The 13,287-nt window shown below is 48.1% G+C and overlaps 1 protein-coding gene across 1 annotated transcript in view; it reads left to right on the forward strand.

Moving 5' to 3' along the window:
* The window catches only part of LOC142312550 (putative E3 ubiquitin-protein ligase HERC6), a 149,536-nt gene that overhangs the window by 49,604 nt on the left and 86,645 nt on the right, over window positions 1-13,287 (forward strand). Inside the window, exon 9 of the mRNA XM_075351539.1 lies at window positions 9,052-9,170. Within this exon, the coding sequence (XP_075207654.1) occupies window positions 9,052-9,170 (119 nt within the window). The remainder of the gene's footprint in view (window positions 1-9,051; window positions 9,171-13,287) is intronic.

Consider the following 13,287-nt stretch of genomic DNA (forward strand, 5'->3'; position numbering starts at 1 on the left):
CATAACCCATTAGTATAGCTTGTACACATATACACATGTGTTTTCTGAGGGAAAAAATAAAAAAACAGAGGCGCTGAGTTAGCCTGGCCGGAGGGGAGGAAGGGGAGTGATGGAACAACTCATCTGAACGAGACACAACTCTGATGATCACCATAAAGAACTGCTGCACACATTGCCAGACCCTCAATGAGGGAAATAAATGCAAAATCAAATAGAAAAGATGGCAATGAAGGGGCACTGTTCTGGATGAATGGAGACTTTATTGCAACGCGTTTCAAGAGCGATCCGCTCTGGAGGGAAAACATTTTTAGGGCTATAAAGAGCAGAGGCTCATTCAGACATGAATGATTTTCTCGTACGAAAAAAACGGTCCGAGTTTCGTCAGTGTTTTTTTCTTCATCGTTCCTTATGGGAGACCCAGACCATGGGTGTATAGCTTCTGCCTCCGGAGGACACACAAAGTACTACACTAAAAAGTGTAGCTCCTCCCTCCTAGCATATACACCCCCTGGATAACCAAATATAGCCAGTTCAATGCTTTGTGTTCAGGAGGCACACATCCACACATGCATTCTCATCTGATTTTTGATTTTAAAGAGTTTGAAGAAAAGCGGGTCCAAGCTGGACCCCCGGCATGTCCCTTCTCACCCCACTGTGCCGGCGGTGTTTTTAAGGTTGATTTCAAGGCTGGAGCCTTACATGCCGCGCTCCTTCACCATCCCTCGGGCTCTGGCTTGAAGTGGGAGCCAGCACGGTTCTCACTGCTTTGCAGGAGACCGGTCTCCATCCGCAGCCCTTTCAGGACCCTGCCGGACGGAGCACTCATCCCTCAGGGACCTGGCCCTGCGTCTCACAAGCTAAGTATTGAGACGTTATTGTCAGGGGGGTCCCTTGCACTTTAATGTTGGGGAGAGTGTGTTATGTAACCTTTTGTGACATTTCCGGCCGGTTCTCCGGTTTTCACCAGAGAACCGCGCCGAGGGTGCCTGCGCGCCGGCCGCATTGTAAAATTTAGGCCCCGGCTTCAGCTGCGGTCTACTTTCTTTTTCACTGCCCCTGCATGTCAGTCATGCAGAGGGACAGTGCGGCGCCGCCCACCGGCAGTTCAGCACAGGGGAGGACACTCCTCTCTGAGGAGATGTTTCCCTCCCCTGTATATCTCCTTGGCCCTCCGGTTCCCGCTCTTGGACTAGGCCCCGCCCCCCCTCATCACTCCGGCGCCATTTTATCAGCGTTCTCACACTGATCGGCGCTGGCTGCTGCATCTCTGCAACCTGTCTGGGGATCCGAGCTGTGGGATCCGGAGGACACACAAAAAAACGGTCTGGTAAGCCACAACCTCTGGTTGTGGACCTTCTTATAAACTCTCTGGGGGTCATTCTGAAGGAGTGTGTTCTTTACTGCAGAGCCTCCACCTCAGCAGCATGTCTCACACTAGGAGCAAGGCTGCAAGGCTGTACTCAATATGCACTGCATGTAAGCTCGTACTGCCTGAACCGAGCACATATCCTCATTGTGATGCCTGCTCTAACATGGTGGTGCCTCAGCCTGGAGTCTCCCCAGTGGTCCCTCCGGCTGCTCCGGCCCCGGTGGCTGAACCCCCGGCTTGGGTAGAATTGTTTTCTAAGTCTATCTTCCAGTCCTTTGCCGACTCCATGGGACAGCTGTCCCGGACTTTGCTGACCATGCATCAGCCCCCTTCTCAGGGCGCCTCTGCTGCTTCGGCTCGCTCTGCAGAGCTCACAGAGGATTCTTCATCTGCTCCCAGACCCCGTCCTCCTAAAAGGAGACACAGGGTCCCCTCTCCTTCCTCGTCCCGCGGCTCCGATTCACGAGCCGACTCGCAGGACGAGGAGGATGTCTTTACTGGGGGCTCGGACGCTACCTCCATGTGCCCCATTGATCTGACCGAGGGTGATGCAGATGTGAGTGATTTGATTGCGTCCATTAATTCTGTACTGGACCTCAATCCGCCAGTATCAGAGGAGCAACCCTCTCTGGCAGAAAAGCACCAGTTTACCTTGCCTAAGAGAACAAGGAGTGTGTTCTTTAACCACTCCAGTTTTCAAGCCACTGTGTCCAAGCCCAGAGCCTGTCCTGACAAACGCTTCCCAAAGCGTGGTTCTGATGACCGTTTTCCTTTTCCACCAGAGGTGGTCAAGGAGTGGGCTCACTCACCAAAGGTAGACCCTCCGGTGTCTAGACTCTCAGCCCGGACAGTTGTATCTGTGGCTGATGGCACCTCACTTAAGGATCCCACTGACCGCCAGGTTGACCTCCTGGCCAAGTCTGTCTATGAGGCGGCAGGGGCCTCGTTCTTCCCATCCTTTGCAGCAGTGTGGGCTCTCAAAGCCATCTCTGCTTCCCTAGAGGAGATGCATTCCCTCACTAGGGACTCTATGCCTGAATTGGTTACCTTAACTTCCCAGGCTTCAGCCTTTTCAGCCTACGCCATGTCTGCCATGCTGGAGGCCTCTCACCGCACTGCGGTGGCCTCCGCTAATTCCCTCGCTATCCGCAGGATCTTGTGGCTTCGACAGTGGAAGGCAGATGCTTCCTCAAAGAAGTACCTTGCTGGGCTCCCATTTGCTGGGTCCAGGCTGTTCGGTGAACAACTGGATGAAATAATTAAGGAGGCTACTGGCGGGAAGAGTACTTCCTTGCCACAGACTAAAACCAGGAAACCCGTCCAGGGCAGGAACCAGTCGAGGTTTCGTTCCTTTCGTTCCTCTAACTGGTCGTCCTCTAAGCCCTCGGCCTCGTCCACTAACTCAGCCAAGGACCAGAAGCCCACCTGGCGCAAGAAGCCGCGTCCACAAAAGTCCGCAGGAGCTGCTGCCACCAAGGCAGCCTCCTCTTGACTATCTGGCCGAGCCAGCAACGTCCTTGGTCGGTGGCAGGCTCTCCCACTTTGGCGACGTGTGGTTTCAACACGTCTCCGATCAGTGGGTGCGGGATATCATCTCCCACGGCTACAGGATAGAGTTCTCTTCCAGCCCGCCAAACAGATTTTTTCTGTCAACTCCCCCCTGCTCCAAGGCCGCCGCCTTCTCTCAGGCCGTGGCATTCTTGCAGGCCAACGGAGTAACTGTACCGGTTCCCGCCAGGGAACGGTTCAGAGGTTTTTACTCAAATCTCTTCCTAGTCCCCAAAAAGGACGGTTCCTTCCGGCCCATCCTGGATCTCAAGCTTCTCAACAAGCATGTTCAGGTGCAGCACTTTCGCATGGAGTCTCTGCGATCAGTCATTGCCTCAATGACCCGAGGAGATTTCCTGGCATCCATCGACATCAGAGATGCCTATCTGCATGTGCCAATTGCAGTTTCACACCAGCGTTGGCTACGTTTTGCAATCGGAGAGGAACATTTCCAATTCGTGGCTCTCCCCTTCGGGTTAGCCATGGCCCCTCGAGTATTCACCAAGGTCATGGCAGCAGTGGTTGCGGTTCTGCACCTCCAGGGGTTGGCAGTGATTCCTTACCTGGACGACCTTCTAGTCAAGGCTTCATCCAGTGCAGACTGTCAGCGGAGTGTCTCGCTCACTCTCGCCACTCTTGTTCAATTCGGGTGGCTTGTCAATCTGCCCAAGTCCACTCTGACCCTGACCCAAAAACTCACGTACCTAGGGATGCAATTCGAGACTCTGCCGGCACTTGTCAAGCTGCCCTTAGTCAAACAGCAGTCCCTCCATCTGGCGGTGCGCTCTCTGTTGAGGCCCCGCCGTCATTCCATCAGGCACCTCATGCAGGTGCTGGGTCAGATGGTGGCGTCAATGGAAGCGGTTCCCTTTGCCCAGTTCCATCTGCGTCCTCTGCAGCTGGACATTCTCCGCTGTTGGGACAAGCGGTCTTCTTCCTTGCACAGGTTGGTGGCTCTGTCACCACAGACCAGGCGCTCTCTTCAGTGGTGGCTTCGGCCCCTCTCTCTGTCTCAGGGACGCTCCTTCCTGACCCCGTCCTGGGTGATCCTCACCATGGATGCCAGTCTATCCGGCTGGGGAGCAGTATTTCTCCACCACCCACCGAGCACAGGGCACTTGGACTCCGTCCGAATCAGCCCTCTCGATCAATGTGCTGGAAATCAGAGCTGTGCTCTTAGCTCTCGTAGCCTTTCACCACCTGTTGGCGGGCAAGCACATTCGAGTCCAGTCAGACAACGCGACAGCAGTTGCCTACATCAATCACCAGGGCGGGACTCGCAGCCGCCTGGCAATGTTGGAGGTTCAACGCATCCTTCAGTGAACGGAGGACTCCAAGTCCACCATATCCGCAGTCCACATCCCAGGCGTAGAAAACTGGGAGGCAGATTATCTCAGCCGTCAAACCGTAGACAACGGCGAGTGGGCTCTGCATCCGGCAGTGTTCCGGTCGATCTGCCGCAAGTGGGGCACTCCGGAAGTGGATCTAATGGCATCCCGGCACAACAACAAGGTCCCGGTTTACGTGGCTCGCTCCCACGATCCTCAGGCCTTTGCAGTGGACGCGCTGGTTCAGGATTGGTCCCAGTTCCGTCTGGCTTACGTGTTTCCCCCTCTAGCTCTCTTGCCCAGAGTCCTGCGCAAGATCAGAATGGAGGGCCGTCGGGTCATACTCATTGCTCCAGACTGGCCCAGGCGAGCTTGGTACCCAGACCTGCTCTGTCTGTCCGTAGAGGTGCCGTGGAATCTCCCGGACCGGCCAGACCTTCTCTCACAAGGTCCGTTTTTCCGCCAGAATTCTGCAGATCTCAGAATGACGGCGTGGCTCTTTAGTCCTGGATCCTGACGGCTTCCAGCATTCCTCCCGAAGTCATCTCCACTATGACTCAGGCTCGGAAGTCTTCCTCGGCCAGAATTTACCACAGGACTTGGAGAATTTTCCTGTCCTGGTGTCGTTCTTCCGGCCATGCCCCTTGGCCTTTTTCCCTGCCGACCCTTCTGTCCTTCCTGCAGTCTGGTCTGCAGCTAGGACTATCCCTCAATTCCCTCAAGGGACAGGTCTCGGCTCTGTCAGTGTTGTTCCAGCGGCGTATCGCCCGGCTGGCTCAGGTGCGCACCTTCATGCAGGGCGCATCTCACATCATTCCGCCTTACCGGCGGCCTCTGGATCCCTGGGACCTTAATCTGGTCCTCACGGCCTTGCAGAAACCCCCTTTTGAGCCACTTAGGGAGGTTTCTTTGTCTCGTCTTTCACAGAAAGTGGTCTTTCAAGTGGCCATAACTTCCCTCAGGAGAGTCTCTGATTTGGCTGCGCTCTCTTCGGAGTCACCTTTTTTGTTTTTTCATCAAGACAAGGTGGTTCTCCGTCCGACTCCGGACTTTCTTCCTAAGGTGGTATCTCCTTTCCACCTTAACCAGGATATTTCCCTGCCTTCCTTTTGTCCGGCTCCTGTTCATCGCGTTGAAAAAGCGTTGCATACTCTGGATCTGGTGCGGGCGCTCCGGATCTATGTGTCTCGCACCGCTGCTCTTAGGCGGTGCACCTCTCTTTTTGTGCTGACCACTGGTCGGCGTAAGGGCCTCTCGGCTTCTAAGCCGACCCTAGCTCGTTGGATTAGGTCGGCCATTTCCGATGCATACCAGTGTACTCAAGTGCCTCCCCCGCCGGGGATCAAGGCACACTCGACCAGAGCTGTCGGTGCCTCTTGGGCTTTCAGGCACCAGGCTACGGCTCAGCAGGTCTGTCAGGCTGCCACTTGGTCCAGTCTGCATACCTTTTCGAAGCACTACCAAGTGCATGCTCATGGTTCGGCAGATGCGAGCTTGGGCAGACGCATCCTTCAGGCGGCTGTCGCCCATTTGTGAAGTTAGGTTTCGCCTACTTCTCAGTTTTCTGTTTATTCCCACCCATGGTCTGCTTTGAGACGTCCCATGGTCTGGGTCTCCCATAAGGAACGATGAAGAAAAAGAGAATTTTGTTTACTTACCGTAAATTCTTTTTCTTATAGTTCCGACATGGGAGACCCAGCACCCTCCCTGTTGCCTGTTGGCAGTTTTCTTGTTCCGTGTTTTTTCACCGGCTGTTGTTGTAGACAGAGGTTCCGGTTGTTCCGGGTTTTGCTCTATCTCTATGGGTGGATGTCCTCCTTCAGCTTTTGCACTAAACTGGCTATATTTGGTTATCCAGGGGGTGTATATGCTAGGAGGGAGGAGCTACACTTTTTAGTGTAGTACTTTGTGTGTCCTCCGGAGGCAGAAGCTATACACCCATGGTCTGGGTCTCCCATGTCGGAACTATAAGAAAAAGAATTTACGGTAAGTAAACAAAATTCTCTTTTTTTATCAGTTTCATCACAGTTTGCTCAATGTGTCAGTTTTTACCATCAGATTGGTCCTAGTTTCATCGTTTTTTTTTGGACGAGAAAGCCTTCAAAACATGTTCTCTATCATTTCCTGTCTAGCAGCACTCGGATGCAATCCAAGTGCTGTCCACTTTTTTCATGGACACCTAGACTTGCATTGGCGATGTTGATCCAACACTCAGATCATTATTGGACATGATTTCTCAATTTTGCATGGACCACAAGCTGAAAAACACATTTCACTTGTACACAAAAAATGGACGTGTGAATGAGCCCTAAGGCCGAACTACCTCAGGTTATAAAGAGAACTTGTCATGTCGCATAATGGTATAAACCCACAGATATCGTGTTAATCTGCAGATTGATAGCGTTAGAATGGCTGCTGTACTGAAATTGTGGCACCTGGGAGAAAAATAACTTTATTTCTCCCAGGAGCCGCCGGCTTTCAGTTATGTAGACATTCACATAGTGACTCTAGTGACCGCTAACAACAGTCATTTTCTTTTGCAGAAATACAAGGGCAATTGATAACTAAAAATATTTGGCCTAAATGCCATGCTATGGAAAAATGTAAAACAGTATTACCAGTGTTCACGTGACAAGTTAAGTTTTGCAGAAAAGCTGTTGTCTTTTTGAATTTGTGATTAAGAAAAAGTTAACCAGTCAGGATTGGAACTCCGGCAAAGAACTTTAAGGCCCTGTGGCACACTGCGTTTTTACCTGCGTTTTTTTGTGTTTCTGCTGCAGAAATTTCTTGAGAAAATGGTTGTAACCTTTCTGCAGACATTTTCCAGCAAAACCTATGGAAAAAAAAAATTAGCTGTGCGCACACTACGTTTTTTTTTCTCAAGAACATTCTTTCTGCAGAATTTCTTTAGATAAAGAATGTGCATGTCACTTCTTTTCTGCAGGTAGCTGCGTTTTTTGCCATAGAGAATGGTAAAAAAAAAAACACAAGGACCAACCTGCGGAAAAAACGCATAAAAACGCATCAAAAACACACAAAAACGCGGTAAAAACGCATGCGTTTTTTGGTGAGTTATTGGTGCGTTTTTTAAACGCAAGTGCGCTACTCTTTCAGACTCTCAAGAAATTTCTGGAGAAAAATTCTTTTTCTAGTGTGCACAGGGCCTAAAACCTTTTGCAGGATAATGTGTCCGTCCACAAATCTCCTATTGCCCTACAAAAATGTAGTGAAATTGTGTTAAAAATTGTCAATTATCCACCATATTATCTTGAATTTGTCCTCTAATTATTATCTCTTTACAAAACTAAAAAAATCCTTCTAAGGATAAATAATTATGAAAAATGAGGTCGTAATTGATGCTTTGGAGCTGTGATTTGACAGTTTGTCAACAAAAATATCAGATTGTGATGACAATATTTGTAATTTAGGCCTTATTCAGACGTCCATTTTTCACGTATAAGTGTTTTCAGTTCTTTTCACGGATAGTACTCGTGCATATGATGGTCTATAGGATAGTTCACATATCCGTTTTTTTCCCTCGGGCCGAGCAGTCCATGCAAAATCGCATGTCCTATAATGATCAAAGTGTTGTGTTGAGGAGAGCCATAAGATGAAATACTTGATTAACCTCTGGACATAGAGCATTGTGAGAAGTGTGTTAAATTAAATGAATTCTCTATACATAAGCCAGTCACTCTTCAGAGGAAGCAAAGATGGCCCCCGATGACATCACAGACCAAACCATCAGCATGGATACACCAGATGACGTCCCTCCCATCACCATCACCATGGATCCATCCAATGATGTCATAGACCCGCCTACAATGACGCCCACCAATCAGCTCATGGACTAACACATTGTTCGACCCACTGACCAATGAACACATCCGTACATGCCCCTTTGCAAGGTTATATCAGAGCAAGCTCAGTTGTAATAAAGGCAGAGCATGGGCTGACTTCTGTCGAGGAAAGATGAATATCCGACAGTGTCTGATCTCATTTTTCAAGCATGCACTCGATCCACACCAATTAGGCTAGGCAGTAGGCAACTAGTGATCTCTGATTAAGAGTTCACCCTAACAGTTGGATCAAAATCAGATGCCATTTGTGAGCTTTCCGTTTTTCACTGACTGATAAATAGAAGAAGTGGAAGAAGGTGGAGAAAGCTCTTTTTTACTCATCAGTGAAAAAACTGATGGAACACTGACCAAGCCCTGATGGAAACCACTGATGAAACTCGGTCCATTTTTCTCAGACTTGAAGAAAACTGATGTCTGAATGAGGCCTTAGGCTGCATTCAAACATCTATGAGACACGTCTGCGTGCTCTCATATTATTTAGCGGAGAGCACTCTGATCCATAGAGTAGAATGCATATAGTCATGGAGCAAGATCCATGTGACTCAGATCATGTCACATTCTGATCCCATTTTGCGATCAGACTTGGGCATTAAAGTCTATTTGAAATACATGAGACACAAGTGCAAATCGTGAGGCTTCTCATTTTCTTTAACTTTGGATCAATACCTTATGGATCTGTTTAGTGATAAATTTGAATAAAAATGTGACCTTCAAGGTTTTTTTTTATTGGCTCACTTCCTCAGAAAAAAATAGAAGCAACTAGGATGACACCTGAGAAAAAAAAATCAGTCCATTTCTCTTGGATTGTAACGCTTACACGGATGCGTGAATCTAGCCTTCTCCTCAGGCCTTAGGCTTACTTTCTCCAGGAAGAAAATTATTGCTTTCTTTTGCTTTATTTCTTTATGTACAGTTCCTAACAAAATACTTCTATTTTGTCTTGTAGACCCATACTATTACTCTGGTGACTGCTAACTTACAAAAGATTTGCCGACTAGATGGCACTCTAGTAAAAAGCTGGATAGACACAAAATCTGGAAGTACAAAGCGGAAGGATGCAAAAAGGTTTTTAATGATTAGTGTTATTATATTGGTGTGTGTGTGTCATGTAACAAGGAATCCACCAAAGTATCATTTATATTTAGAGTAAGATGCAGACATTTTCTACATAGGATCCATTACTTTTGGGTCTCATGAATGATTAGATTTGTGAAACACAGAAAAGTTCCACTGAGGAAAAGCCTGAAATAGTATTAATCACACATTGATAGCAACAGAGGTAAATCTAAATGTTCCAAGTCCCAATGTATAATCAGTAACAGGAACAGCCTTATATATAATTTACAGTTCTTATTTCCTCTACTAAGTACTGGGACCTCTTAGGCTCGTTTAGGCACCAGGACCCTGCTTCTACTGCACCCTTTATACCCATTATTATCAAGAAATTGAGAGGTACATGGAGAACATGAATGGCCATTAATAATCTGTCATAATATATTGTCCCCTGATTAATTGAGGGGAACATTAAATGAGCAATATGACTTCATGTTTAACAATACTTTTAACAATCTAATATTTATTAGAACAGCAAAAGAAAAATCTCATACTTCTTTATTTTGTATCCAGTCCATGCAAAGCTGACTTGTCCCACACACAAAGTACATCTTAAGGCTGAAACACACATCCGTGAAAAGCACGCACGTGTAATACGGGCCGTTTTTCAGGTCCGTGATCCATTTTTATGTCCGTTTTCATTGTCTGTGTGGCATTCGTGTGAACGGCGTATGCTAACCGCGTGTGCGTGTGTAATGCCCGTGTGTGCGTGAGATTCGTAACTGATATGTGAGTGTGATGTCCGTGTGCAATGGTACGTGTGTGATGCACAATGTCATTGATACATACCCGCAGACAGAGTCGCGCACTGAGAATGAACTCAGGTGAACTTCACCCGACTTCATTGTCATCCCGCGGCTCTGTCTGGGTGTCGCGTACTGATTAGCGGTCACCCCTGAAGGTCTCACCGGTGACCGTTAATCCCCTGAGTGACAGAAGTGAGCAGCACGATTAACGCTGCCGTCACTCATGCTACCCGCGGCTAGCTGGATCCTCCACCCGAGACCGCAACTCACCTGTGACTTCATCGCTGTCTCTCGGGCGACTTGCTGTCACAGTTGGAGGATCCAGTGGTGGCCGCGAGTAACCTCAGTGACAGCACAGCTGATCGTGCGGCTCACCTCAGTTGCTGCGTGGAGCTGTCAGGAGCAACGGTGTTCTTCTGCAGCTCCTGTCACCTTCATGTAGCAGAGCTGGAAGCGACGCGGGACCTCCGTGGATTACGCCGGACATGGATGGGTTTTTGGGGCTTAATAAATTGGTGAACGAGGGTATTTGTTAGTGTTTATTATTGTAAATAAAGGATTTTTCGTTGTGTGTTTATTTACTGTAACTTACTAATCATGTAAGGTATCTCAGGGAGATGCCTGCAATGATTAATCTTGGACTTAGGGGCAGCTATGGGCTGCCATTAACTCTTTATTACCCCAATTGCCAACGCACCAGGGCAATTCGGGAAGAGCCGGGTAGAGTCCCAGAACTGTCGCATCTAATGGATGCGGCAATTCTGGGTGGCTGCTGGCTGATATTGTTAGGCTGGGGGGCTCCCCATAACGTGGAGCTCCCCATCCTGAGAATACCAGCCTTCAGCCGTGTGACTTGACCCTGGCTGGTATCAAAATGGGGGAGGACCGCACGTCGTTTTTTTATTATATATTTATTTTTTTACTGCACAGTATAGACCCGCCCACCGGCAGCTGTGATTGGTTGCAGTGAGACAGCTGTCACACAGCGTGGGGGTGTGTCTCACTGCAACCAATCATAGGCACCGGTGGGCAGGGAAAGCAGGGAATACGAGATTGATTAATGAGCGGCCGGCTTTTTCAAAATAGTACAAGCCACCGAAGATTATTTAACAGCCGTGCAGCGCTGCGCCGGTGATCGGGGATCACTAAGTATGAGAGAGGGGGGAGACTGACAGACAGACAGAGAGAGGGACAGACAAGACAGAGAGAGAGACAGACAGACAGAGACCAACCGACCGAGGGAGATTGACCGACATACACAGGAAAAGAAAGAATGACCGACATCGCTACAAAAAAGCACAAAACGTACACGGAGCATACGGAGATGCATCCGTGTCACGTACTTGTGCGCACAGACCCATTGACTTTCATGGGGTCCGTGTGTACGTGTTCCGTACAGAAAACGGACATGCTTCCGTGCAAAACGGAAACACATACGGATCACGTACATGCACACACGGACATTATGGAATAACGCACGTGTGACCTCAAACATAGCCTAACATTGGTGCACGTTTGTCTGTGTCTCCGGTATATACGGAAACGGACCAAACACGCACGTGTTTAACGGATGTGGGTTGAGGCCTTAAAGGGAATCTGACACCAGGTTTTTGCCACCTAATCTGAGAGCAGCTTAATATAGAGACAGACCCCTGTTCCTGTGCTGAGATAATCTAATCACACTGTCCCTGCTATGTACTGTGTAATGGCCATGTCTGACCGTACCAGAACATGGTCTGATCAATCCACATCTCCTGGACAGGGACTGAAACAAACGAGTGAATACAGAGAAAACAGCAGGGGAGGCCCCTTTACACACTGCAACATCGCTAACGACATCGCTGTAACGTCATTGGTTTTGTGACGCAATAGCGACCTCCCCAGTGATATTGCAGTGTGTGAAAGGCATCAGCGACCTGGCCCTCGCTGTGAGGTTACTGATCGCTACAAATCATTCAGTACCATTTTTTGGTCCTTTGTTTCCCGCTGAGCAGCATGCATCGGTGCGTTTGACACCGTTACAACAACTTCGTTAGCGACTTCCCTTTCAAATAGCTGCTTTAACACATCCCCAATGACCAATTACGTTGTTCTGCAGGTCTGTATTGCTGCTGCGTCATTGGCCAGGTCTGCCTGTTTGACAGCTCACCAGCGATTCAAAAGAGACTTTGTAGCGATCTCGGCCAGGTTGGGATTGCTGGTGGGATCGCTAGAAAGTCTCAGTGTATAAAGGGGCCTTTACAGAGAAGCTGAACTGAAAAGTGACATGGAAAAAAAAAAGAGAGGAAGGTGTTAACAGGAACTGAGATTTCAATAGGATGACTTCCCTGAAGGTTTCTACACCTAAATTTCAACCCATTCAGGTTTACCAAAAAGTACAAGACATTTCGGCTCCAATATGCTTAAAACCATATAAATAAGCCACATACGGTTGGCAATTCTGTTCTGTTGAGTGATGAAACAAAACTGGAACTTTTCAAGCCAATGGATCAGCAAAACCTCTTGAGGAGGAAGGATGAAGCAAATGCTGAAAAGACTCATTAATAGTCTGCAGCATGTATGCGTGCCTGATGTCGGGATCTCACGGCATGTGTCGGTCCTATCTTGGACAGTAACTGTATATTCAGACACACCGTTAATTGCTCTCCTGAAGATGAGGAAACGTGTCAAGAGTGGAATCCAGACATAAATGGTCTAGCTGACAAATTTACTAGATCCTAAAATTAATACTTGGGAGGACCAGGGAATCTGGTGAATGTCACTTTGTCTGACGGCGAAAAGGGACACACTATCACGTCCACCGAAGACTGGTGAGATCGTTCCGGTTTTTGCTTATATGGGATAAATATTGACCTGTGTAAGTTTCGCTGTAGTTCTCTCTAATATTGGTGTTTTGTGATTTGATATGCCTTATAATACTAAAGGGTAACACTAAGGATAACACTTGTGGAACATGCTGCGCATGTATGTTTGTTTTGTTTGGTATTTTAACTATATTTATTAAAAGTTAATTTTTAGGCGTTATTTTCATAGCTGGTATTATCAGGATGGGAGGAGCCATGGATATTGCCACTCCAGCCTAAATACTAGCCTGCAGCTGCCCAGAATTGCCGCATCCTTTAGATTTTATAATTTCAGGCTTTACCTGACTCAGTCCGATTGACCTGGTGTGGTGGCAATTAGGGTAATATAAGAGGTTAATGACAGCTGTGATTTATCAGCTGCCATCAAGTCTTAGATTAGTAATGTGAGGCGTCTATGAGTCCCCCCAATTACTAATCCTGTAAGTGAAAAGAAATAAAAGACAAACATTGAAAAAATTA

Source organism: Anomaloglossus baeobatrachus, chromosome 1 (assembly GCF_048569485.1).
Source record: "Anomaloglossus baeobatrachus isolate aAnoBae1 chromosome 1, aAnoBae1.hap1, whole genome shotgun sequence".
In the NCBI taxonomy this organism is placed as follows: domain Eukaryota; kingdom Metazoa; phylum Chordata; class Amphibia; order Anura; family Aromobatidae; genus Anomaloglossus; species Anomaloglossus baeobatrachus.